Raw genomic sequence first — 24040 nt, 5'->3', positions numbered from 1 at the left:
CGTTTTTATATAATTTATGTGAGAAGTACTTACCTAACTGTACAAAGAAGACTAAAAGGAAGATTTAATAATAAGAATTTAATAATGAACATTTAAACATGTAATAAATTGAATCGATAACTGAATTTAATTAATATTCCACTTTCAGAAAAAAAATATTCGATATAATTTTAAGTAAAAAGAGAGAAGAATCTGATTAATTAAATATTTCATTTTATTTTATCTAACGATACGTGCTATAAACAAATGTTGGTTCCACCTTTTTTAATTAATTTTAAACTCAAATTTGGATTCTTTTTCTATGGTTTGGATACAGTTTCAATGTTTGCCATTTGTATGCATAGGTGCCACCACTTGTCATATTTAAAAACCTTTCTGATGAAGTTGGATTCTACACATTTATTCATTTCCAAATAAAAATCTTAAACTTCATATCTCGTCTAATTAGTTGAATTTTTATTGGAATACATTTAAAAAATGTATATTTTTTAAGAGAGAAAACTATGTTTGCAATCATTAAGACATCAAATTTAAAAAATGAATATGTATTACCATTAAACGTAGATGTGTATATTTTTTACCAATAAGAAATGAAGATTAAATTTTAGTAACATTAGGTTAAATATGTTTTTATTATATATCGTAAATGAATAGCATTCATTTGTAGTCTTAATTTTTTCGCCACTTGCACCTTCATTTATGAAAACAAATTAAATGTAGTTAATTCCGTTCAAAGAAAACTGTCCCCTCGGAATTCTTTATTTATTAAAAAAATTGAACTGTACTATTTTCGTAAAGGAGATAAAAATAATAATAATTTATTTTGGAAGGATTAAAAAGCACGGTCCCATATGTAAGTTGCAACATTAATAGATGGCTTTAAATTTTTACAATATATAATGAATCAGTTGAAAAAAGTTGAATTAATTAAATTATGTGTAAGAATGTAATTTAAAGACAATAGTTAGTTAAACCAGTAACTACTATAAATTAAAATTAAAGTAGTGATTTGTGGAGATATATATCCATACTGAATTACTTTTGTAATAATTATTCGTCCCAGCCACATGATATATATGAATTGAAAAGGAAATTCTGGATAGATATAATCCATTAGAAGATGGTAACACTTTTGGAATAAAATATAACGAATGATTAATATTAGTTCATTAAGAATCTATCTAATTATAAGTCATAGACATTGGTCAAAGGAACAAGGATTCGACCTCCCTCTACCCATCTTTTTTATAAAAAAGAAATACATATTCGTGAAGTGAGGCTCACCCTCTAAGAGAAAATTACTCACTCTCATTTTGAATTCGAGATTTGATTGTTTGATTTTTTTTTTATCTGAATTGTAGACAGGTGGTTAGTTTTGAGTGTTGAGTTAATTAAATAATGATGAAACTGGATGGTGTATCTGATTCCCATAATAGGTGAGGCATTGGATTTGCGAATTCCTCAATTAGTATTATATTCTGAGTGTAAAGAGAGTTAGAAAATTATTAATTTATTATGTTAGAAGTCACGTGAGAAACAAGGTTACATGGTGATATGGTCCCGAGTGATTTAAGACCAATGCATTAGGGTTTGCATCAACCAACCGTTCGGTCAGATATCGAAGATGATCCAATAGTCGTAAACACTTAAAAATCTTAATGTTACCTATAATTAGATTTACATGTAAAATATGCTTATCACGTATTGGATCATGATTAACTATAGTAATTATAATCTATCTCAAAATCTATAAATATGATTATGACATAAAGAGATAATTGATTGTATTTATTATAAATTTAAGATTTTATTGTGTTAACCGAACCATCGAAATACTGACTTAAACATCAAAACATTAAGAACTTGGAAGAATTGTGTAACTGAAATTAAAGACAAAATTACAAGGTTCAAAAAAGTGTAAAGAAGTTTTTGATTGTGATTCCTAATCTCATACCCGAAAGAATATCAAAGTCATTTTAGACTATATACATAAGGGTTAAATATGTTTTTAGTCCCTGAACTATCAAGCGTTTTTGGTTTTAGTCCCTACTCAGAACTTTGATGGTTTTTAGTCCTTATCGTTTTGAAACTGTTATAAATTGTCCCTAATTTTAAACGGCGTTAATTTTTATTTAACGTGGCTAACGTCTAATGCCAAGTGTGATTTTATTCTCTCCACGTTTTCTTTTTTTTTATTCTAAATTTGCAATGAAGTCCCTAATTTCTACGATGTTTACACTTTAGCATTAACACTGCAATTAGGGTTCAGAAGAGGCAGCCATCTAACAGTACAGAAACACATAAGGGGAAACGCAGATAGCTGTCGAACCTCCAACGCAAGGTCGCCGCCACCTAGCCTCCATCGTCTTGAGTTTCGCTTGAAGTTCATTGATGTAAGCAATAGCATCTCCCAATAGAGATGCTTTGTCCATCTTTGAGATATTTGGAACAACCGCACGCAGGGCATAGAACCACTGGTTTAGCTTCTCCCTCCTTTGCCTCTCTGCCTCCACATGGTTGAGGGGCTCCTCCCTTCCATTGGCCGGCTTCCTTCCCCGTTTCCTCGGCCTCCTGTCATCGGCAACATTCGCTCTCTCCTCCTTGCACGATGCCTCAACATCAGAAATCTCAGATTCCGCAATGATTGATCTCCCTGAAGCCCTTGAAGTTGCTCCTGAGAAATCAATTTGCATCTGAGCCTTCCGTTGCTGCTGCTGATAATTGTTATGCACAAAATCATGCCTCGTGCCATTGGCCAGCTCCGGCACCGACAATGCACCGGAGGTGGACAACCTAGGAGCATGAATTTCAGGAGGACCAAGCTGTCTCACAACTTGACCGGCCCCCCAACCAGAACCATGGATACCATTTGGAAAACCAACACTATTCCCATTGGGATGAGCTCCCCACGCCCTCGGCCTCTCTTCCATTTTCCTCACAGCAAGTTTCTCTCTGAATTGAGTCACACTGTTCAAATCTTGCCCAAAAATCTTTGGAACTCCGTTTCCTTCTACTCTATTATTACTAGCATTGCTGCTGTTATTCTTTTCCTTATCCCCAATTGCCACACCAGAAAAAGGGGCATTTGCATTATCATCTCTCTTCTCACTCACCAAATCAAATGGTGTAATTGGCTTAATCCTGAGAGGGACCAACGATGCCTGTGCAGAAAACACAGACTTCAAAGCCTGCAAAAGCTCAAAACTCTCACCCACCATCCTCACAGACCCCATCTCCACCACCCCCATATCAGTAGGCACTAAAACAACAGTCTGAAACAGAGAAAAGAAAAGAAAAGAATCAAAGTGCAAACATAGAAGAAATTAAGGGCTTCTGTGCAAATTTGAAATAAAAAGAAAACAAAATATGGTACATAATAAATTCATAGCTGGCATAAAACGTGGATTGGTCGTTAGCCACGTGAGACAAAAGTTAACGCTGTCCAATTTTAAGGACTATTACTCAGAGTTTCAAAACAATAAGGACTAAAAACCATCAAAGTTCTGAGTAGGGACTAAAACCAAAATCGCTTGATAGTTCAGGGACTAAAAACATATTTAACCCTATACATAAATATAGCCTTATCTACAAGTTAGTTTTATGAAATTGAGTTAGACTTAAAATCCACACCTTAAAATATATTATAATAAGAAATCATATTTTTCCATAGAAAATTCTTTACATTGATTTTATATTACTCTTTCTTATTTTTTTATTCTTTTTAAATAGAAATTTATTTTTTTATAATTATTTTACTTTTATAATATATGTGAAATGAATAATATTAATCTAGAAGCAGTAGCTGGTGGTGGTGCTTGATGATTAATGTATGTTTGCGTTGCGTTAGGCAATGGCAATAGCAGACAGAAGAAAATGGGGAGGAATGAGCACAGATGCAAAGTGAGGAAAGTGGGATTGAAAAAGTTAAATACCGTCCAATCTGGAGGGAAGGAAACCATCCGCGAAAAAACTAAACTTCTACCTACTTGCTCCATTTATATCATAAATATTCTTTTTAAGACAATATATTTCAATTAATATGCCACTTAACTTTTTAATTCATTAAAATTAAATAATATCATAATAAAAGACGCGAACAATGTATGTATTTCTTTGTGATCAAAATAAAGAGTACAGAATCATTTTCATTTCAAACGTCAAAGTAATGGTAGGAATTAAAATTTCGGGTGGGGATTGATAGAGATGCCGTATAGTTTCTGATTCATGTATTATATACGGTCAACTAAATAGCGTTTCTAGGTTCATCAAAAATAAATATACCTTTTTTAATTCAAACTCACTATTATTCTCTTTTTTTTCTGGTTAGCAATATAAATAAATTTAACGCTTATATATTTAAAAAAAATATGTAAACTAATATAATAAATGTTTTAACAAAAAGGATATTCATGTCTTCTTTTACCGGTTTGCATTTTTTTATTAATTTAACAATTATTTTGTTTTAATTAATTTTATTAAAATTTATTATATTACTATTTATATTTGTTTTAGATGATATATTTAATCTAGTTTTCTTATAATAAAATATTATACGAGATAAATTTATCGGTTGAAATTCATATTTTATTATTTTTAATTATTATACAACTTATTCATGATAGCTCGGAATTACTATATTACTTATTATTTTGATCAACAAAACTTGTTTAAGATAAAATCTATTACTAGATAATCTCTCAATGATGAAGTATAATACTTCTTGAAGATATATCAAAATCATATTATGCAATAAGACTGTCAAAATAATATAACAATAACAAATCCTTATACAATTGAGTAAAATCACAATCACCAATTAATAAAATAAAGATAAGTGCGTAACAAAAAAATTAGGAATATGGATTTAGTTTTAGCATAAAAATAATAAATCCATAAGGATGCTCGATTGTAAAAAGAGTAATCAAAATCTAGAAAAAATATCGAAAATGGAGCTAAGGAAGTTATCATTTTTTAAAAATAATGTAAATATAATAGTGAATAAATGTGTAAGAGGAGTATACCTAAATTTGTAGTTGGGTTTATACGAAGCAAAAGATATTTTGCATTGGTGGGTCAGTGATATATTTTTAGTTATGTATCAACTTGCAAATAATCGCTTGTCTTCTTGGACCAAGTTGATACTGTGTATTCATTCGTTTCCCCACATCAAACAGTGACATTCACCTCGTCAAGGATAGGAAAAAAAACACTAACACAAAAAACATATGCAAAAATGAAAGGATTTATTTTATTTTAGACTTTTGTCGTTTCTTTTTCTCCATTTCATGTAAAAATCTACATTCGAAGGCTTGGACAAAATTAGTTGCAAATACATAAATATTAAAATATAATTAAAAATGAAAAATCTGCTTAAAGGTAAAAGTTGGTAGCTGGTAGTTAAAAGTTGTCAAGCCAACTTATTAAATCATAAATATTTGGTATAAATGAAAAAAAAAAACCATACAAATGTTTATATGATATTTTTATTTAAATTTGTTTTTTATTTCATGGTAAAAATACATTTTGAGGATTTTATAATTTAATTCCTTTTAAAATTATTTTTTGACTCTTCAAATATTTTATCTGTAGATGAATTATTTCGATCACAGTTTTACAAACACCCACATGTTGTTCATGGTAAAATAACCTTAAAGCCAATTACATGTTGACAATTATTTATAAACAAGTATTCTAAAAAAAGAAACAGATACAATGAACCGAGTGGTAATTTCGTTATGATATTTTATTTTTGTCAAAGTCTTGACCATTAAAAATACACTAATATTTAATTTTAAAATGTTTTTAATATATTTTAAAACTTCAACATCAGTATCATTATATCAGTGTATTCTGAAAGCAGAAAAGAGAAACAACACGTAACTCAAGAGAGAATCCAAACTCATTTTTCGTGGGGGTTGTCTTCTCCTTCAATTCGACATTGAATTACGTGTCCTGTATCATTTTTTACCGTTACCGCCAACGTTATTTACCTACGTTTTGTAAGCAAGACAGTTTTGAAAAGTAAAAATCAACTACGACCTTTTGTTTTGCCCTTATCCATTACAGCTACTAACAATAAACGCAAAATGATTGGGAGGGAAAAAGACAGAGTTGCAGGGAAGAAAACTGATATACATGAATTTTTACGAGAGTTAAAATGACGATATATATGTATATAGAAATTTACAGAGCACAAAGATCCCTGGATCTGGAAGGTAATTAAGTTTGAAGGATGGTGGGTGAGATGGATGAATTAAACCCAGAAGCAGGGAACGAGGTGGAGATGATGGTGGTGGAGGGAGGTGTCGGCATCGATCAAGTGCTGAACGTGCTTAAACTGGGCGAGTTGACAAGGGATAGTTATGGTTCCCTTGTGTGTAAAGCCGTACTCTTCCTCCGCCTCCTTCAGAAGCTGAACAAACAGTGGGTGCTTCAGGTAATTCACCGGCACCGTTATTTTCTGCGGCTCTTCGCCTTCACCACCAACCTTTATTTTCATGCACCCTTTTCGTATCTCTTTCCTCACCATCACCACTTCCCTTACCTCCTGCTCACCTCCCTCGTACGTTTGTTTCAAGCTTATGCCCAACATTTCTGATGCAAAAACCCTAAATTTGTCAGATATATATGTAAAATTTTGTAGAGGGATAAGGTTGAGGATGGAGAAGGTATTAAGGAATGAATGGATATTTATGGCAACGAAGAAGGAAGCAATCGAGAAAATCGTAATGGGAAAGTGGCGGCTTGAAAAGGTAGTAAGTGGGAAAATGAGTAAATAGAGGATGACTTGGTCACCTGGGAATAAATTAAGGAAAAAGATTTTTTTTTTACACATTTTTTCGTAATATTTTAATTCAACACATAATATTTTTTTATTTTTTTATTTTTATGTTGATGTATTTCAAATTTAATAAAAAAAAATTATACATATACTATGTCAAAATGTTATAAATAAGAACGTGTTTATTCTGTCTTGACTTCAAACTTGGGAACACTGATTCAACTCGTTTAAGAGTGGATCTCTCACCTATACGCTTCGTGTTTGATCTTGTAACCTAAGATTCTTGTAAATATGATTGGATGACAAATTTTAAACTGTATTTATTTTTATACAAAAATTAAACTATTTTACAATTAAATATATTATTTAAATATATTCTTTTAAAGAAATTGAAATAGTAAGAATTTAAGTGAGTGATTCGATTACTTAAATCTAAACTTTGCTTCCAAATTTCAATTGTAATTCTTTGTGTGTTTTCAATTGTATATATAATTTGTAATTTGTCATCGTGGATATTTTTATTAGATGGTGGCCGATTTCTTTTAGGTTAAACTGTATAGTTATTATTTTTTATTGATATTTACAAATACGAATATTTATTATATAATTTCTTATTTTTAAATTTAACTATTTATCACATCTAATGAGAAATTGTTTCAGAACTTTATGTAATTGTATTATAATTGTTTCAAAATTTTAAATTCCTTTTTCTCTGTACGAGAAATTTTATGTCATTTTATTAAACGAGTTTTCCAGGACATGTAGTAAACTTGTAAGGACAACTTTTATGAACAATATATATTGTCATTCATTGTAGTGTCGGTGTTTGGGCCCAATTGGTTTTCGTGTGCCTCTTGATGATTGGCCCAAAACAATATTTTAAAGTCTATTTAATTTTATTAAAATTTTAAAATATTTTTTAATAAAATATATTATAGCATCAGTGTATTGATAATGCTTAGTAGAGGACAGGAAAAAAAACTCAGAACTTGTGTTTATACCTAATTGGTTTTCATCTGTCTCTTTATGATGGGCCCTAAACAATAATGGGGGCAGGCCATTGGTTTTGCACCTCAGTTTTCTTCTACACTCCCCAAAACATTAACATCTCTATTTTACCCTTCGGTATAAAGTTTTGTCTGGATTATGCAATTTTGAAACTTTTTAGATTATGCAATTTTGAACTCAAAAACTTATACCTAATTACACAATCCAGAACATTAATTTGGAAGTCAATATAGTATCTTAAACTACACAATTTAAAAATCAATTTAGGTATTTTCTTCTACAGTTAAATATTCAAAATATGTATACTCTAATTCGAAAGGGAACTAGATAAATGTCTTTCAAATCATGTTGACAAACATTTTACTATTAGACCAATGTTCTTTGGGTCTGTATCTCTCAACAACTAGTCTCAATCCTTCTTGCATATGTTCGTATAGAAGTGTCAAAATTGAATAACACATTATCCAAAGCCTCTTTAAGTTTTTTAGTCGTTAAGATGACTTTAATCCTAATACAAATACTTCCTACTATTTGTTAACTGTCTCTTATTGGACCAATTGGATAACAAATACAACTATCCAACTCTAATGTTTTTTTTTTCTTAGCTAACACTCTGTTCACTTCATATAGAGAAAGTGCAAAACAGAGGACGAGAAAAGTGAAGAACAAGCCTCTTTGAATTTCATGATATGGTTGGAAAGTCAAGCTATCAAGAAAGAATGATGTCCATTCATTTTCCATACACGTGAAAAAAAGAATCTATGTTTATTTCATCAATATCTGTATTATATATAAAAACATTTATTTCGCTGCAGTTTCACAATAAAATTAAAATTAAAAACAATTTAAATATACTTTCTACTTTTAGTCTTCCGAATAATTTTAAAAACATAAAAAAGTTTTATATTTTAAAACTAAAAATATCTCAAATACATAAAGAATTTTATGCTCATAATAGAAAAATATTAAAAATAAATAAATTTCTCTAATATGGTATATGCAACTAACAGCATTGCCCCTTTTTATAATTATTTCAGTCAAAAATTAAACAAAAATTACAAAAATAAATAAAAAAGTATATAAATCATGTTTACAAAATCAATATTACTAATAATTAACTTAAAAAGCCATATATATTTTATTTAAAAAATACGCTACAAAGTTAAACTATTTAATAAGATATATTAAAAATTAATGAAAGAAATTTCTTAGGCAAGAACAGATTACGTGGACCGAATTCAGTCTAAAATGGAAAAGCGATCGACACCTGTACCGAAATGCTTGTCCCAGAATTGTCAGTCTCTGAATAAAGTACGACACTAATCTTAAACAACGCCACGTGTTGCCAAATTTTTTATAGTGCTTTGAACGTATAACCACTTGGTTCCTTTCACAGAAGGACAAAAGAAGAACGTAACCGAGTAACCATGTTTTGTGGCTACATGTCATTCGGTGTCCCTCCTGAACTTATCCCATCGTTACAGATAAAAATCGTCTTTATTTAAACTAACAAATTTTCCATTCTCAACAATCATGATCCATGCACAATTTCAATACTCGATTCGGAAGTTCACACATTCTCTCATCATAATACCATATTGTATAAATAGCAATTCCCATAACTTGAGTAGCCAAAACATCACACGTCACCTTATTCGTCTGTTGATCATCAATCACCAAATATGTCAGATATTGCGGAATATTCTCATTCATCGAATGCAGGCACGAGAAAGAAGAGGAGCATAAACAAAAAAAGGTTCAGCGATGGACAAGTTAAATCACTGGAATCCATGTTCGAGACAGACTCCAGACTGGAACCGGCAAAGAAATTGGAGGTGGCAAGAGAGCTTGGCTTGCAACCAAGACAAGTTGCCATATGGTTTCAGAACAAGAGAGCTCGATGGAAGCTAAAGCAGCTTCAGCGAGACTACACCACGCTTCGAGCCAATTATAAGACGTTGGATTCAAGGTTTGATGCTCTCAACAAAGAGTATCAATCAATGTTAACACAGGTGAGAAATACTTGCGATACACTGTTGATTCTATGCTTGAGATATACAAACATTTCATGCATAAAGTTTCTGACTTTCAATTTTTTTTCTTAAATGGGTCATGTAATTATTTCTTAATTTTTTTAAAATTACTGTGCTGTGGTAGTGACATCCATTGCAGTTGAGTGGGTGATTCTGTGTTACATCAATGGGTCCAATAATAGAACAACGTTAGAATTAGCTTAAAACTGCATAGACAGTTTGTGTAGGATACGCTCTAACGAATTAAGTTTTCAACAGTTGCAGGATCTGAAAAATCGATTACAGAAGCCCCTAGAACAAACTGAGAGTTGTAGTACGCGATACAAAGCAGCAAACAGCATGGAGAGTGAAGCGCGAAATGGAGAAACAGTCAAAAGAGAACAGGAGATAAAGCGGCCTTGCTGGACAGCAGGAAGATCAGAAGGCATTGTTCGTAGTGTTATCTCGGACTGTGACAGCAGCATAAAGGCAAAACAATACTTTGGTGTGGAAGATGAAGCTTCTCTTCTGAACTTTGTCGAGAACACCGATGGTTCTTTGACAACACCACAACATTGGGGTTTGTTGGAATCAGATGATATCATGGGCTGTGATTACCAATGGTGGGACTTCTGGTCCTGAATGAAACAGAACAACCGAATCATTTTATGCATGTGCATGACATATCTGAAGCGAAACAAAGTGTTGCTGGTTGCCGTATGATAAAGACCGAATCAGCAAATCACGTTATAGTATATGATTCAATATTTTAAACAAGACCTGGTCTCCTTCCTTCGCATTTCATTCCATGCTCTTGTCTTGTTATGAATAACATAATAGGTTATAATCTCAGTGTAATCGTCGTACATAAAGAGAAAAATAATATCGAAATAAGTAGCTTACACATTAATCTTGGTTAAGTGATTACACATTCTGCTTTCTAATATACTAATTAACTCTAACTGGACGATTTACGAATCGTCCATTATAGAAACACTGCTAAAAGGAGATTTACTCGCAGGCTTATAAGTGAAACAGAACAAAGAAAAAGAGTGTAAACTACTGAAGTTGTTGATTAGATCACACAATCTATAAAACATGATTGCAGAAGTAACATTTGCTGTGCTTAAAGATTTCATGTGTTTAATGGCTGCTGAAACCAACCAATTAAAGTAACTGCAGGATTAAATATAATTTGATAAAGAATGTCCATCATAGGATTATGTATGAATTGGTGGTTAATATTCAGGAGGTGTAATGCACTGATTTAAAATATACATTAACATCTCGAATCAAATCTTTGGTAACAAAAATATTATGAGCTATAGATAATAATGCTTCTGTTATTTATGCAGTTGATTGCACTTTGGTTTTTAGTGGGGGAAGCGGCTTCTATGCACTTTTCTAATTCTATAAGTCAAAAATTCAATTTGTTCACAGTTAATTTATTCCAATCAGTGAAGTTAAACATAGTTTAACTTGCATGTTTATGAAAGGATCTTACGATTATCTGAATTAAATATACTGATTAGGACATATCTTGCTAGACTGACAAGAACAATAAAACTTGATATTTTAAGTTTCTAATTTTATGAATGTTTCAGAAGTAACCACGCCGATGTAACATTACTAATTCCTAATTTTTTCAAAACATTAAAATGATTCAAATACTTATGAAGTAAGGATATTTCAGAAGAAAAAGAGCATGGAGATATCTGTGACTATTTGATTCTTCTTTCTTTTTGGATCCATGACCATTGATCGCTCAACAACACTCCACAGCAATATCAATCATCTGAAAACTTACTAAGCAAGCAAGCACTATCGTTTTCCCACCATGACAATCCACTATTGAAAACTTACTAGTACCAATTTCATTAAGAAGGTATAATCATATATTCGAGGAATTGTTCGAACAAAATTCTGTCATCAATAAAGTTATATTATAACAAATATTGTTCTTGTCAAACATAAATTTGTCTCATGATATTTCATCTACACCTTCGTTAGGTTTTTGCAAGAACTAGATTAACAGCTGAAAAAGAGTACAGTTGACATGAACTTAATAACAATAAATTATATTTAAAAAAATGTATTAACAATATAAAGATCTATAAAGTCAGTGATAAAAGTTGAAAAAGAGAATTTGAGAGATTGTGAATTTAACTTCTTCCACTAAAATTTGAAAGATATAAAATTGGTTTGAAAATTTTGAAAAAGAGAGTGAGAGGTTGTGAATTCAACTCTTCCACTGACAACTAATACTTGCCAATAAAAAAATGTTAAAAATATAAAAGTTAAATCCTGGAATAATTTTATGATATCCATAAAATTATATTTTTATTACTATTTTGGCCCTCTTAAAGTTATTTTTCTATTTTCGTATTAATATTCAAGTGTATAAAGTGGGACAATAACGTGACCAGAAACTTTACTTGATTAATTGAATGAAGACAGGGAATGAATTCATTCGTTTGTAGTGAGTTGCAACGGTTTTTCAATTCGTCTATTTAGGCCAAAAGAAATTTGAGCCTAGTTAAGAAGAGTGTTGCTTCCTTCACCACCATATCCAATGCTCCTTGTATTACCGCATTTTTAATTTGTCTTTGCTATAAAATGGATGTCAACATCCGTTTCGCTTTCAACGAACGTTGATATCTGTGAACGGATGTTGATATCTGTTTACATATTTTATATTTTATTTTACTTTTTTAATTAAAAAATAATAATTTTAACAAATGTGGTACATCCGTTTAATAAATTTTTAAAAAATTTAATTATTATTTAAATAATAATACATAAATTAAATTAATAATAATTATTTTATTAAATAAAATAAAATTAATTTATAAATAATTAAGTAATAATTTTAAAAAAATTAAATAATATTTATATATTAAATTAAAATACAATAAATTAAAAATTTTAAAAACTAAAAAGGAAAAAAGAACAAACTTCAACGGAAACGGATATTCCACATCCGTTTTAATAAACTTTTAAAAAATATTTTAATTAGTATTTAAATAATAATACATAAATTAAATTAATAATAATTATTTTATTAAATAAAATAAAATTAATTTATAAATAATTAAGTAATAATTTTAAAAAAATTAAATAATATTTATATATTAATTTAAAATAAATAAATTAAAAAACTAAAAGGAAAGAAAAATGTCGCCACATCCGAATGACACATCCGTTTTAATAAATTTTTAAAAAATATTTTAATTATTATTTAAATGATAATATATAAATTAAATTAATAATAATTATTTTATTAAATAAAATAAAATTAATTTATAAATAATTAAGTAATAATTTTAAAAAATTTAAATAATATTTATATATTAATTTAAAATACAATAAATTAAAAAACTAAAAACTAGAAAAAAGAAATTCAACGGATGTGGCACATCCGTTGAAGAAATTCATCAACGAATGTCGATATCCGTTTAAGAAAAGAGATGGAGATGGAGGTGTAGGATATTTTAAAATATAAAAGATAATTTTAGAATTTAAAAAAAATGTGGTTATGCAGGGTGGTGTTTAAAATTATCCTCTAGCTCCAAAATAAAGAGGGGGTCCAATGATTTTAGCAGCTAAATGGGTCATGTTCTCATGGATATGTATAATCCAGGGACCAGATCTTAATTTGAGCTTTGATATCTATAGCTTGGGACCAAACCACCCGATTTCTTTTCAGAAACTTTTGATTAGAATTGTGTTGTCTTACACATACTTTAAAAATGTCACTTGACAAATGACAATGTAGACTAAAATCACCCTTTTTCACTAGTGAGCTTTAACTGGGATAGTTTGTGAAAGAACATTTTGATGATCTTCAGCTGATCAAATATATATGCATTTTCAAAACAAATTCTGAAAATATTAGAAGGGGACAGAGATTGAAGTTGGGGGAATAGTTGCAGCAGTTTGAAAGCGCTAATTTGATTTCAAAAGGCATTCAATTTGAATTCAAATCCATCCCTGCGCCAATGTCAATCAAAAGCTGACAAATGAGAGTTTAAACCAATTGTTTAAAGGAACAAGTATCCAGAGTGCATCAAGGGCCCTACATAGTGTTGGGTGGGGTGACGAATTTTAGGTACAGAGAAACAACATTGATCAAAGTATAACCAGTTATCGGCAATGAATTAGTAAACCTACTGAAACTTCGGCTCTAGCCTAAGTTCAGCTTTCATGTGGTGCTGCCTGCTTCTCTTTGCCATACGACCGCAGAGCAAAGGCAAGGCCCAATATCAGCAAAGGCAACAGGAATTGCAAGATCTTTACAACAAATTCAGAAGATTGATTGCCACCGCCGTGAGCTTGTGTAGGTGGTGGCTGTCTATGGTTAACGTTGGCAGGAAGAGTGGAAGTGTCGAAGTTCCCAATATAGTATTTTTCCATTATTTCTATGGCAGAATCACTGTGGCCCACATCTTCAAAATCAATGGTGGCGTCCTTCGCTGTAAAAATGACAAAGTTTGGGATTCTTAGTCCAATCCTTACCAATTCCAACCTCCGGCTGGCCAGCCCATTGATAAGATAATAGTTTTCTATTTACAGACTATTCATATGAGCCAGCCAACGAAGATAAATCAATTACCTGTTGACGTCACCAAAACTTCATCACCTCCTGGATGGTCATCCAAAAATGGGGTGATATCATACACCTGCCAAAGTGGAATGCATAAAAGTATAACAAATTTGATGGAAATACTACAAGCTAAAGTCTTAAATACCAATTGTGAAAGGTAATACAGAATAATTCAATCTGAAGCTGTGGCATCTGGTGTTGGCCACTTTTATCTCAAATACACACTTCAATATATTCCAAAGCAAAATTTACACGAACTACACTGCTCTTGAGAACTTATCAACGTGACGCGCAAGTTTCTCGGGATATAACATATTCTTTCCAATAATAATGAGGCAATAGTTTTTACTAAACCAAAAATAAAGAAGAAGCTGTGATAAATAAAATAACTCTATCGAATACCACTAATATATCCTTTATCATGTTTCTAACATAGCAAAAAGAACTCAACCAAAAACTGCAACAATAACAGTATCAGTAACACTCCAAGCATAAGGCCTAATGTGCAAAAGGAGACTGCAACAATCAGGCTATAAATTATAAATTATAAATTAGAAAAATGTTTATATATTTTGAATTTTAATTATATAAAATGAACCTGTATACCATAGGCTAAAATGCTACTATAAAATTCAATTCATAAATTTTATTATAGTGTCAATTTCAGAATAGGCATTCCAACCTGGTTTGTCTGATACAAAGTTATCTGGTTACTACGCTTTGATTATTATCCTTAACAAAAAATAAAAGCAATTCACTTCATTACTTGTTAACGCTAATTTCGCTGATTTATTAAATGTTAAATTCAAGACTGCACTGGATTCATGAATGGTTAGTCTGAATAAAACTTGATGCACTTAAAATACTCTAAAAGGAGATTGCTGCTAGAAAAATACTCTATAGGAGATTAACAAGAGAATCTTGAACCCCTTCAAACCCTTTAGAATTAATTCGTCAGCCCTCTTCAGCACGCATAATGGTGATCCCGATAACTGAAACGGATAATAAACTAAGAAAAAGATGAAGAAGAAAGACAAGAGATGCAGACCTTTCTATTGACAATGATCCAGCAATCCTTTTTGTGGTTGTGCTTAGACACCTCCTCAAAAGTCAAGGTTTTGGGATTTGAAGCCATTGTCGACTCTGCCACACAAAATCAAGCACACACCAACTCCAACATTATTCTTCAGAGAAAAAGTAGCGATATATTAATAGGAAAAGAAAGCTCAATCCAGAACAGAATACTCACAAACTGAAGCTAATCTGAATACTAAGGGAAATCCCAAATTAAAAAGAAAAAGAGCACAAGAAAAATTCTTACATGGAGAAGGAGTACGGCGCAACTTTTTGCCCTTCAACTTCAAACCTTCATTTCTCTACCTATCTATTTTTCTTTTTTATGAAATTACATTGCCAGCACATTTCAATTTTGTACCCGACTTTTTTTATTTCAGTCTTTTCTAACATTTAAAATTTAATATAGTACATTATTTAAAGAGTGGCAGTAAAATTTATTCTATATTTCTGTAATAAAATTAATAATAATGAAATTTTATATTTAAGGAAAGTAGTCCGTCTACTTTTCCATAGGAGTCTCCTTCCTGACACATGATTAGGAGATGGACTGAATGGTTAGCAAATAAAAATATTAGATTAATTTTATCCGACTTAAGATAAAGCGATTATTATTAATTAGATTGTAATTAGGTCATTATTAATCAAACAATTATTTTAAAATTTATAAATATAAATAAAAAATAAAGAGTAAATAATTGAATTTATTACAGCACTAATACTTTAATAACCGAATTTAATTTTTACTCACTTTCTCATCGGAATATATATAACTTCTCAATGTAACGGAATGGACAAACAAACCGCTTTACCGAAGTTTGACGGTTACACATTGCACTTAATAGTTGATCTCGATCCAACGTCCAAAACAAATTAATATTTAATTTTGCCTTTCATTGTTAATAAAAAATTGTGTTTTCATTTCATGCGTTCCACGCGATGGGGTTTAGAGTAATATATTACTGGATGCATGATAGGTTCGTGTTATTAAATAGATAAATGTATGAGTGATAAAAAACCTAAATTAAACTAAAAATAAAAACTAATTAAACTGAACTAAAGTATAAAAATGAAATATAAATCAAAATTTTTTTTTTTGAGTTCAAATTTGAAAATTCAACCATAAAAAAATAGTTTAGATCACTATTTAATTTATTATAGGATTCAGCTAAATTAATGTATTCAATTCAAATTCAAATAGTTCTAAACAAATATTAACCAAACTTTACATTCAGAAAAATAAAAAGTGTCTTAAAAAAACAAAATGGTGAAAACGAAAGAAATGTATACAAGAATGGAAGGGCTATATTTGAGTGAGTTAATTGAAGTTGAAAAACCCTAAAAATGTTTTAACACAACATACATTAATTATATTGGTGATACAAATTTATTGGAAAGAGCACATAGTGTAGATGATCAATTAACAAAGGAAAATGAACGATATACACAACCCTCTCCCCCATGTAATAGACTGCTTCAGAATCTCTTCCATACAAAAACCGTAAGTGTTTGAATAAAGCCGTAAGCATCACCCATACAAACATTAAACATATTTATTTTCCACTGAGGCAGTGGAGAATCTTCAACTTTGCTCCAAAAGACAAGGGCGAAGCAGAAGAATTATAACTCGTGCGTGCCCCAAGTTGGCCACTCAACCTTTTTTTTCTTTCTCCAATATATATATATATATATATATATGCCATATATCATATTATCTTACCATAACATAACGTAAGCCAGAAGCACAAAACAACTAACACCAATTCCAACAACAACACTATCTCTGGAATCAAGCGTGGTGACCATCAGGGTGGTGACCATCAGGGTGGTGACCATCAGCGTGTTCCTTCAGATGGAAACCTTCAGCGAATGGTTTCTTTGAAAGAGAAAGGCGCACTCCGGGGTCGTGGTGGGAGCAAGAAGTGTTGTACAGGAGCGAGTTGTTCACACACTGCACATTGCTGTTCATGTACGCAGCCATGGGGAACGAAGACGTTGTTTTACCTTTCTGATTCTTATCCTTCTTGTTCCCTTCCTCAGCACTCGAACCCTCCGACTCCACCCCATCCACGCTGATGCTCGAATTCCCCTTCTTGTGAAGGTACTTCGATTCGGGTTTCTTCGGGGACTGGATCAGTTCCATGAAAGCCCCTCTGTTTTCTCCGGCAATGGTTATGACCCTCATGCCAGAGTCCTCGGAATCCGAAAGCTTTTTGTGAATACCCTTCTCCTTGGATTCACTTTCCTTGCCAGTGACGTGTTTTCCATGATGGGCATGGGCATTGTTTTTGTGCGTTTCAGTGGCGCCATTGTGCCAGGGCCTGGGTCTGTCGATGGTTTTCTGGACCAGCACGGTTTTGGGCTCAGGCTGTTCAGGTATCTTGGGCTCGGTCTTCAACTGGGAAGGTGGGAGGGTGAGAGGAGAAGGTGGAGGAGTGATGGTTCTGCTATTGTTTGGCGAGCGCATTGGGCTACGATCAGATTGCTTAATTGTTTTGGGAGAGTGAGTGGGACTGGAGACATGCACACGCGAATTCTTTTCAGGGGAGGAACGTGGGGGGGATGTTGTAAGTATGGCCTTGCGGACAGGAGAATTTGGGAGTGAAGAAGAAGAAAATCTGTTAGGTTGAGATGAAGGTTCTGGAGCAGGATGAGGTTGAGATTGAGATTGAGGTTGGGTAGGGTGAGATTGTGGTGATGAAGGTGCCGAAGCAGTTCTAAATGCGGGCAGGCCCAACGTAATGCGAGGCTCTTGGGTAGGGGTAGGGGCAGGGGCAGGGGCAGCAGGGGTGGAGCGAATGGAGGCTAAGCGGAACCAGGGACGAACTGGGGGAGGGTTAGCCATGACGTTTAGGAACTGCTGAAACCGTGTAGAAAAATAAGGATGAGGGTAACACGATGGAGGCCGTGTTATTTATAGAACCATCTTCTGGTTTTGGTGTGTAGACAGAGAGAAAGGGAAATGTGAAAAAGGAATAGTTCAACTTGTCCCAAGTTTCGTGTAGAAAGAAACAAAAAGGGAATTGTGATTACGCCGTGCGGTGAGAGACATTACTGGTAGCAGCAGCAAAGAACATTAAAAGGGAAAAAAAGAGAGAAAAGCAAGCATCTGATTCAACTGGCACTTCCAGCTGACAGAAAGCTCGCAAAGTGAGGTTGGTATCTGCTGGAGTTATTTAGAATTTAGTTGAGTTGTAATGCAACAATTACAATAAAATACATGCACATTTTTCTACTGGAATGATGTTATATATTCATGTTTGGAGGAACAAAGAATTACGGCGGAAGTGTTAATATTGGTATATCCGTTGATGTGATACAGCTTCATTTACTATGCCACTTCTATTTTGGAAATGAGGTGACTTTGCTTGGAAGGAGAGTGAGGGAGCGATGCTCTCTTCTCTTCTCTGCTTTCTCTGCTTTCTCTGCCTTTGCTTCCATCCTTTTCCTTCTTTTCTCAAGATGCTTCAAGCGGCTTCCTTTTCCGTACGTCTGAAAACTAACTACCTTATTTCAGCCATCCACAAGAAAAGAACCTATGTATTTACATTTATATATGTGCAACATGTTTCATTCGTCTCTTTCAAGTCAATCTGTTTCTTGATCCGTAAATGTCCATTGTCATATGCTTTTTCTTTCTTTAATTACCCTTTCTTCACAATGCTTTATTATTTAGAACAATATAATGTTTAAATCAAAATCACATCATATTAATACAAAAGAGAAAGTTAATCATCATCCCTCGTATATAAGACATACTAGTTTTATTCTTCAACATAGAAATCTTAAAAACACATTGCGTAGTTTATTAAAATCATAAAAAATATGAATTTCACTCGATTTTTCTGATAATTTTTTATTAATTGTAAAATACGTTTAGAATAAAAGTGTTAGTGGTGCTTATTTTGTTATTGTACAACCCATTCTTGGATTTAGAAAGTTAAGGAACGAGAGAGACTAAAGTGAAAAAATGTAAAGAAGGAAAATTATTTTTAGGGTAGGACGAATATCATTTTCGTGTTGTTTTATTCATACCTTAACAAAAAACTTTGAAATGAAGGTTATTATTCCATTTTAAACTTGCGGTGACCAATCTTCGTATTTAATTAAAAAAAGAAGAATGCATATTTGAAGAAATAAAGCTCGACCAATAGCATACTATTATATTCGTTATACATATGACAATCACCGATGAGCGGTGTAGGTTTAAATTTCTTAAATTAGGAGTGGAGAACCAAGAATTTGTTCATATATTATGCTTGCATATATACTTATAGTCATGGGTAATTTTGATGCCTTTTAAAACTCATTCAGATAAATGTTTTTGTAAATGTAAACAGTGACATTGCTTTGTTTTAAATAGAAACCAATAGATATAGAATATTTGGACACTTCCTATCTTTAAATGGTACGTGTAATAAAAAAAAAAAGTCAAATTGGAATTCTCCATTACATCACTTTTCTCTATGTGGAGGAGGCCTTCCTTATGTCCCAAACCATTGTTAATTGTATCAAAATCTTGTAGACTATGCACTTAGCAATATGTATGTGTCTTCATCATGGCAGAAAACACTAACATTCTCTTCCTCTCCCATATTTATGGACTCTACTAGCAAGTGTTCACATGCACGACCATTCTGATTGATAGAAAAACACGTTTTTTTACTTCAAACCAATATTGAAAGTTTAGTACATATATTATTACTGTTGATATTGTAATAGCATCCAAAATACATGAATATCCCTTTTCATTGTACGTTTTGTTTCTGATATTGGGTCGAAGTTATCTATTTTATCTGTATAATGCATGCATGTTCGGTCAAACTGAGAAATTACATACATAAGGTAATTCAATGTCAAAGTCAATGAATGTTTAACATTTTAATACATATTAAATGCAATAATTTATCTCTTTACATATGGTTTTTGGAATGAGCTTTGAATTAATAAGAGTCTTATCACAATTGCTCATAATTATACTTTAATTTAAGCTAATTAATGATAGTATTAATATCGTGAAAGTTGAACAGTTTAACACATCATGATAATTTCATTTCTCATGTGAATCTAATTATGCGGTCATACACTAAACCTTCTAACTTAAAACATTAATTTTGAAGTTTTATGTATAATAAGCTTCTTTTCTCATAATTATAATTATAAGTAAATATAAATTGAGTTTTCATTTATTAATTTGTTGATTATGTTTGTTAGTATGTTGATTTGGTCATTATTATGTTAATTATTCATTTAAAATAGTAACTTGAATTGGGCCAGTTTACATGATGATTAAATGGAATTGTTTAGATTCCACCTACTCTACCTCCTTGTGCAGGATTTTATGCTTCTTTTTAATGAACATTATCAGTTAAGCATAAATGGTAAGAGATGTCAATAAAATGAGTCTTATTATTTTTACAACCAACAAATTTTTATATATACTTTACATCTAATTTTTACATTTTAATCTTTTTTTTTTTTACAAATACAAAAGTTAAATTTTTCTAATGACTAAAATACTCTTAAATTGTCAAGTGCTGCAATGTATAAAAAACTATTTTCCCAATAAAATACATACCAATATATAATCTGTCGGTGGTGAAGGTTACCAAATGTTCACTAAAATACTTACGGTTTTCAAACGAATGGGATCAACTAATTTTGAAAATTACCAATTTGGGTTTCTTTTAAAAAAAATTACCTGCAGGATAAGTCGTGATGTCTAAACACGATTTTATTTTGAAAAAGTCTCATATCCATGGATAAACTATATAAATGAAATCGTCAAAACAGACGCTGACTTTTATGTAAAAGTTTAGTATAATTGATTTTGAATCAAATCAATTATACTGAAATCGTCAAAAGATATAACGACTTGAATTCAAAAAGTAATTACATTGAAGTCGGTTTTTTATTTCAATTTAAAACCAATTATATTAAAGTTATTATAGATGATGACAGTTTCAATTTAAAATCAATTACATTAACGTTGTCACATATAATGACAAGTTCTATTTAAATAATTTCACTTCTTTAATTCAAAATCATCTACAAATATAATAATTTTTTTTAAAACAAAATTGTGTTTAGACAACACGACTTAATTTTATAGATAATTTTTCTTTAAAGAAATCCAGATTGATAATTTTGTAAACACGTTCATTTAGAAAAACCAATACTTAGATAATTCATTCACCTGTTGCTTTTCACTTGGACTTCACAATGGATACAAGTGAAAAAATGTCAATAAGTTTGTTAATGATTCACGACACAATATATTTAAGATTTATCCGATTTACTTTATTAATGTATGTAAGAACCTAGAAAATAGAGTATTAGAGTAGATAAGTATATTAAAACAATGAGAGGAATTTTTATTTTAAAAATAATCTTATAATGTAAATAAAACTTTCTAAAGCTCAATTCATTATCTAAAACACTTCATCTCTCTAAAACCTCCGTTCTTTTATTCTTCTCTTCTCTCTAAGATTTCTCTCAACTGAGTTGTCAGATTGACGATCGGGAGGTGCCCAAACGCCCACGGCATAGAGGGCTTTATAATTGATCGATCAATTTCTCGATTCTAGCGGGTAAGTTGTTCTTCCCTTTTCTCTGCTGTTTTGAAACCTAGATCATGCAATTATGTTGGTTGCATGTACTTTGTGTTGTTTCTCTTCAATTCTCTGTCCAATTCTAGCTCTAAGAGCTGTTCTTGATCACCAAATGGTGATTTGTAGGGTCCTGTTGAGTTTTCTTGCGGTGCAAGGTACTATAGAGGTGATCCGGTGAGCTGTGCTGTGATCTCTAAGGTAAGTTGAGTTATATTTCTGTTTGAATTGGTAGTTTGATAGGTGTGTGTATTGAATTCTGCATTTTGTTACTGTTTGAGCTGAATTGTAGTTCCTGTGTAGGATAAATCATGTATTCTTTGTATGTTTAATGATGAAACTGTGAAAGGTTGTTTGTAAAATGATTTAGATGTGATGTGCAACTGTAATTGAATATATTAGATGAATGCATTTTGTTATAGTAGCTATTATGTTGAAAGTTAAGTGAATGGGTAGTGTTTTAGGCCATTTTAGAGGAAGTGAGGTAGTGAATTTGAGAATTAAAAGTCAGGGGCTCTTTTGGTCGTTTGGGGCAGTCTAGGTAGGTTTATTGTGACTTGTTAGAGTCATCAAAATGGTCAGAAATAGGTGAAAAGTGGTAGAATTGAAGTTGGGTCCTTAAGTTATTGAATTTGGAGTTTTAAAGTAAGAATTGAATCTTAAATGCTTTAGATTGATAGTAGAAAGGTTTAGAATCACTTAGACAAGTTTAATTAAGTATAAAATACAATCTAGGAGGGTTAGAAGTTAAGAAAGATGGTTAGAATAGGTATGTTGGGGTTGAGTTGCACAAATCTGCATAATTTCGTTTTGTAGATTATGTAGACTCGCTGTGCGAATAGTTTTGCATAACGAGTCGCTATGGCGAGCTGCTCTCTGCCAAGGGCATTCGCACAACGAGTTGGTGCGCTATGCGAATGACTTGAGAGGTTGCTCTCTGTCTGGATATTCGCACAACGAGTTTGGACGTTGTGCGAATGGTTGGGGTGAGTTACTCTCTGCCTAGTGATTCACATGGCGAATTAGGGTGTTGTGCACCTGGTTGGGGTTTGGAGTTATTCCTGATTTTATTCGAAGAGCGATAAGGGTCGCATAACAAGTGGGTTAGGAAGGTTGGTCTCTGTCTAGACTTTCGCATGGCGACTTGGAGCCGCTATGCGAAAGGTTGAGGTTTGGTACCTCTGCGAGTTAATTCGCATAGCGAGACAAGTCGCTATGCGAGGGACTTCGGGTTTCAACTTGCGAATTGGGTGCGCAGGGCGAAAGGTTTGAATTAGTTGCTCTTTAATTACTTTGTATTGAGCTTGATTAAACTAATTATGGTATGTATTGTGAATTATGTTTGAAGGTGGATGTTTGTATATAATTGAGTGTGATTATGAGTTTAATTCCAAATAAAAGTATGTGATTAAAAGGGGTGAATGTAAGTTTCATTGTAGAATCTCTTGGTGAGATTCTAGGTTGTTTAGAATGAATGCAGGAGCTCAGTCTTGGGAGTTATCTTGAAACTCCAATGGTCAATCATTCTCAAGTAGAGAGGATTGAACCATGTTGTGAGGAGTAGCAGGAGGTCTTAGTCTTGGGGGCTTCCAGTATGCCTTAAGGCTCGGAACAAACTAACCTCGTGAGTGTGGTAGGGTGAAACCCATTGGCAATGGCTTTGCAAAGCAGTAGAAGTCACCACGAGTGCACGACCCGCCATAGCTCGACAATCATTCTAAGTCTAGGCAAGTCAAGTCTAGAATATAATATGTTAGGAAGTGTGATCTAGTATACTTTGTTTGAGTGAACTTTGTATGTTACATGCTATTATAATTGTAGGATTCTTTGTATATCTAGCTCACCCTTCTGCTTGTGTTTGTATGTTGTTCGTGTGGTGTTTTCTTTTGCAATGATCATCCATTTGGATGTGAACAAAGGTAGACGAGGTGCCTCTGGAGCAAGCCTTGGAGGA

General features: G+C 32.1%; 3 protein-coding genes and 2 pseudogenes across 4 annotated transcripts; 1 reads left to right on the top strand and 4 right to left on the bottom strand.

The window, feature by feature from the left end:
* Positions 1-2222: 2222 nt before the first annotated feature.
* LOC124826269 (transcription factor MTB1 pseudogene) lies at positions 2223-3279 on the bottom strand (annotated as a pseudogene).
* Positions 3280-6111: 2832 nt separating this feature from the next.
* Positions 6112-6764, bottom strand: LOC148198781 (auxin-responsive protein SAUR32 pseudogene; annotated as a pseudogene).
* Positions 6765-9338: 2574 nt separating this feature from the next.
* On the top strand, positions 9339-10812 carry LOC124826263 (homeobox-leucine zipper protein ATHB-12-like). Its single transcript, XM_047299049.2, has 2 exons — positions 9339-9801; positions 10081-10812. Exons 1-2 carry the CDS (start codon positions 9472-9474, stop codon positions 10441-10443), a joined length of 693 nt encoding a protein of 230 aa, XP_047155005.1. The 5' UTR covers positions 9339-9471; the 3' UTR covers positions 10444-10812.
* Positions 10813-13802: 2990 nt separating this feature from the next.
* LOC124826276 (cytochrome b5-like) lies at positions 13803-15836 on the bottom strand. 2 transcript variants are annotated; one of them, XM_047299062.2, is made up of 4 exons: positions 15726-15836; positions 15453-15547; positions 14414-14480; positions 13803-14273 (listed from the first exon to the last, which is right to left on the bottom strand). In XM_047299062.2, exons 2-4 carry the CDS (start codon positions 15537-15539, stop codon positions 13996-13998), a joined length of 432 nt encoding a protein of 143 aa, XP_047155018.1. In that variant the 5' UTR covers positions 15540-15547; positions 15726-15836; the 3' UTR covers positions 13803-13995. The 2 variants fall into 2 exon arrangements, with proteins under 2 accessions (XP_047155018.1, XP_087972813.1); XM_088116687.1 differs by lacking the exon at positions 15726-15836 and having other exon boundaries at positions 15453-15566.
* A 987-nt stretch (positions 15837-16823) lies between these two features.
* On the bottom strand, positions 16824-19003 carry LOC124826274 (uncharacterized). Its single transcript, XM_047299060.2, has one exon. It carries the CDS (start codon positions 18321-18323, stop codon positions 17268-17270), a length of 1056 nt encoding a protein of 351 aa, XP_047155016.1. The 5' UTR covers positions 18324-19003; the 3' UTR covers positions 16824-17267.
* Positions 19004-24040: the final 5037 nt, after the last annotated feature.

This window comes from Vigna umbellata, chromosome 5 (assembly GCF_029865625.1).
Source record: "Vigna umbellata cultivar VRB3 chromosome 5, Vumbellata_1.0, whole genome shotgun sequence".
Taxonomy (NCBI): domain Eukaryota; kingdom Viridiplantae; phylum Streptophyta; class Magnoliopsida; order Fabales; family Fabaceae; genus Vigna; species Vigna umbellata.
Note: the sequence above shows the minus strand (reverse complement) of the source record. Positions and strands in the feature narration are given on the sequence as shown.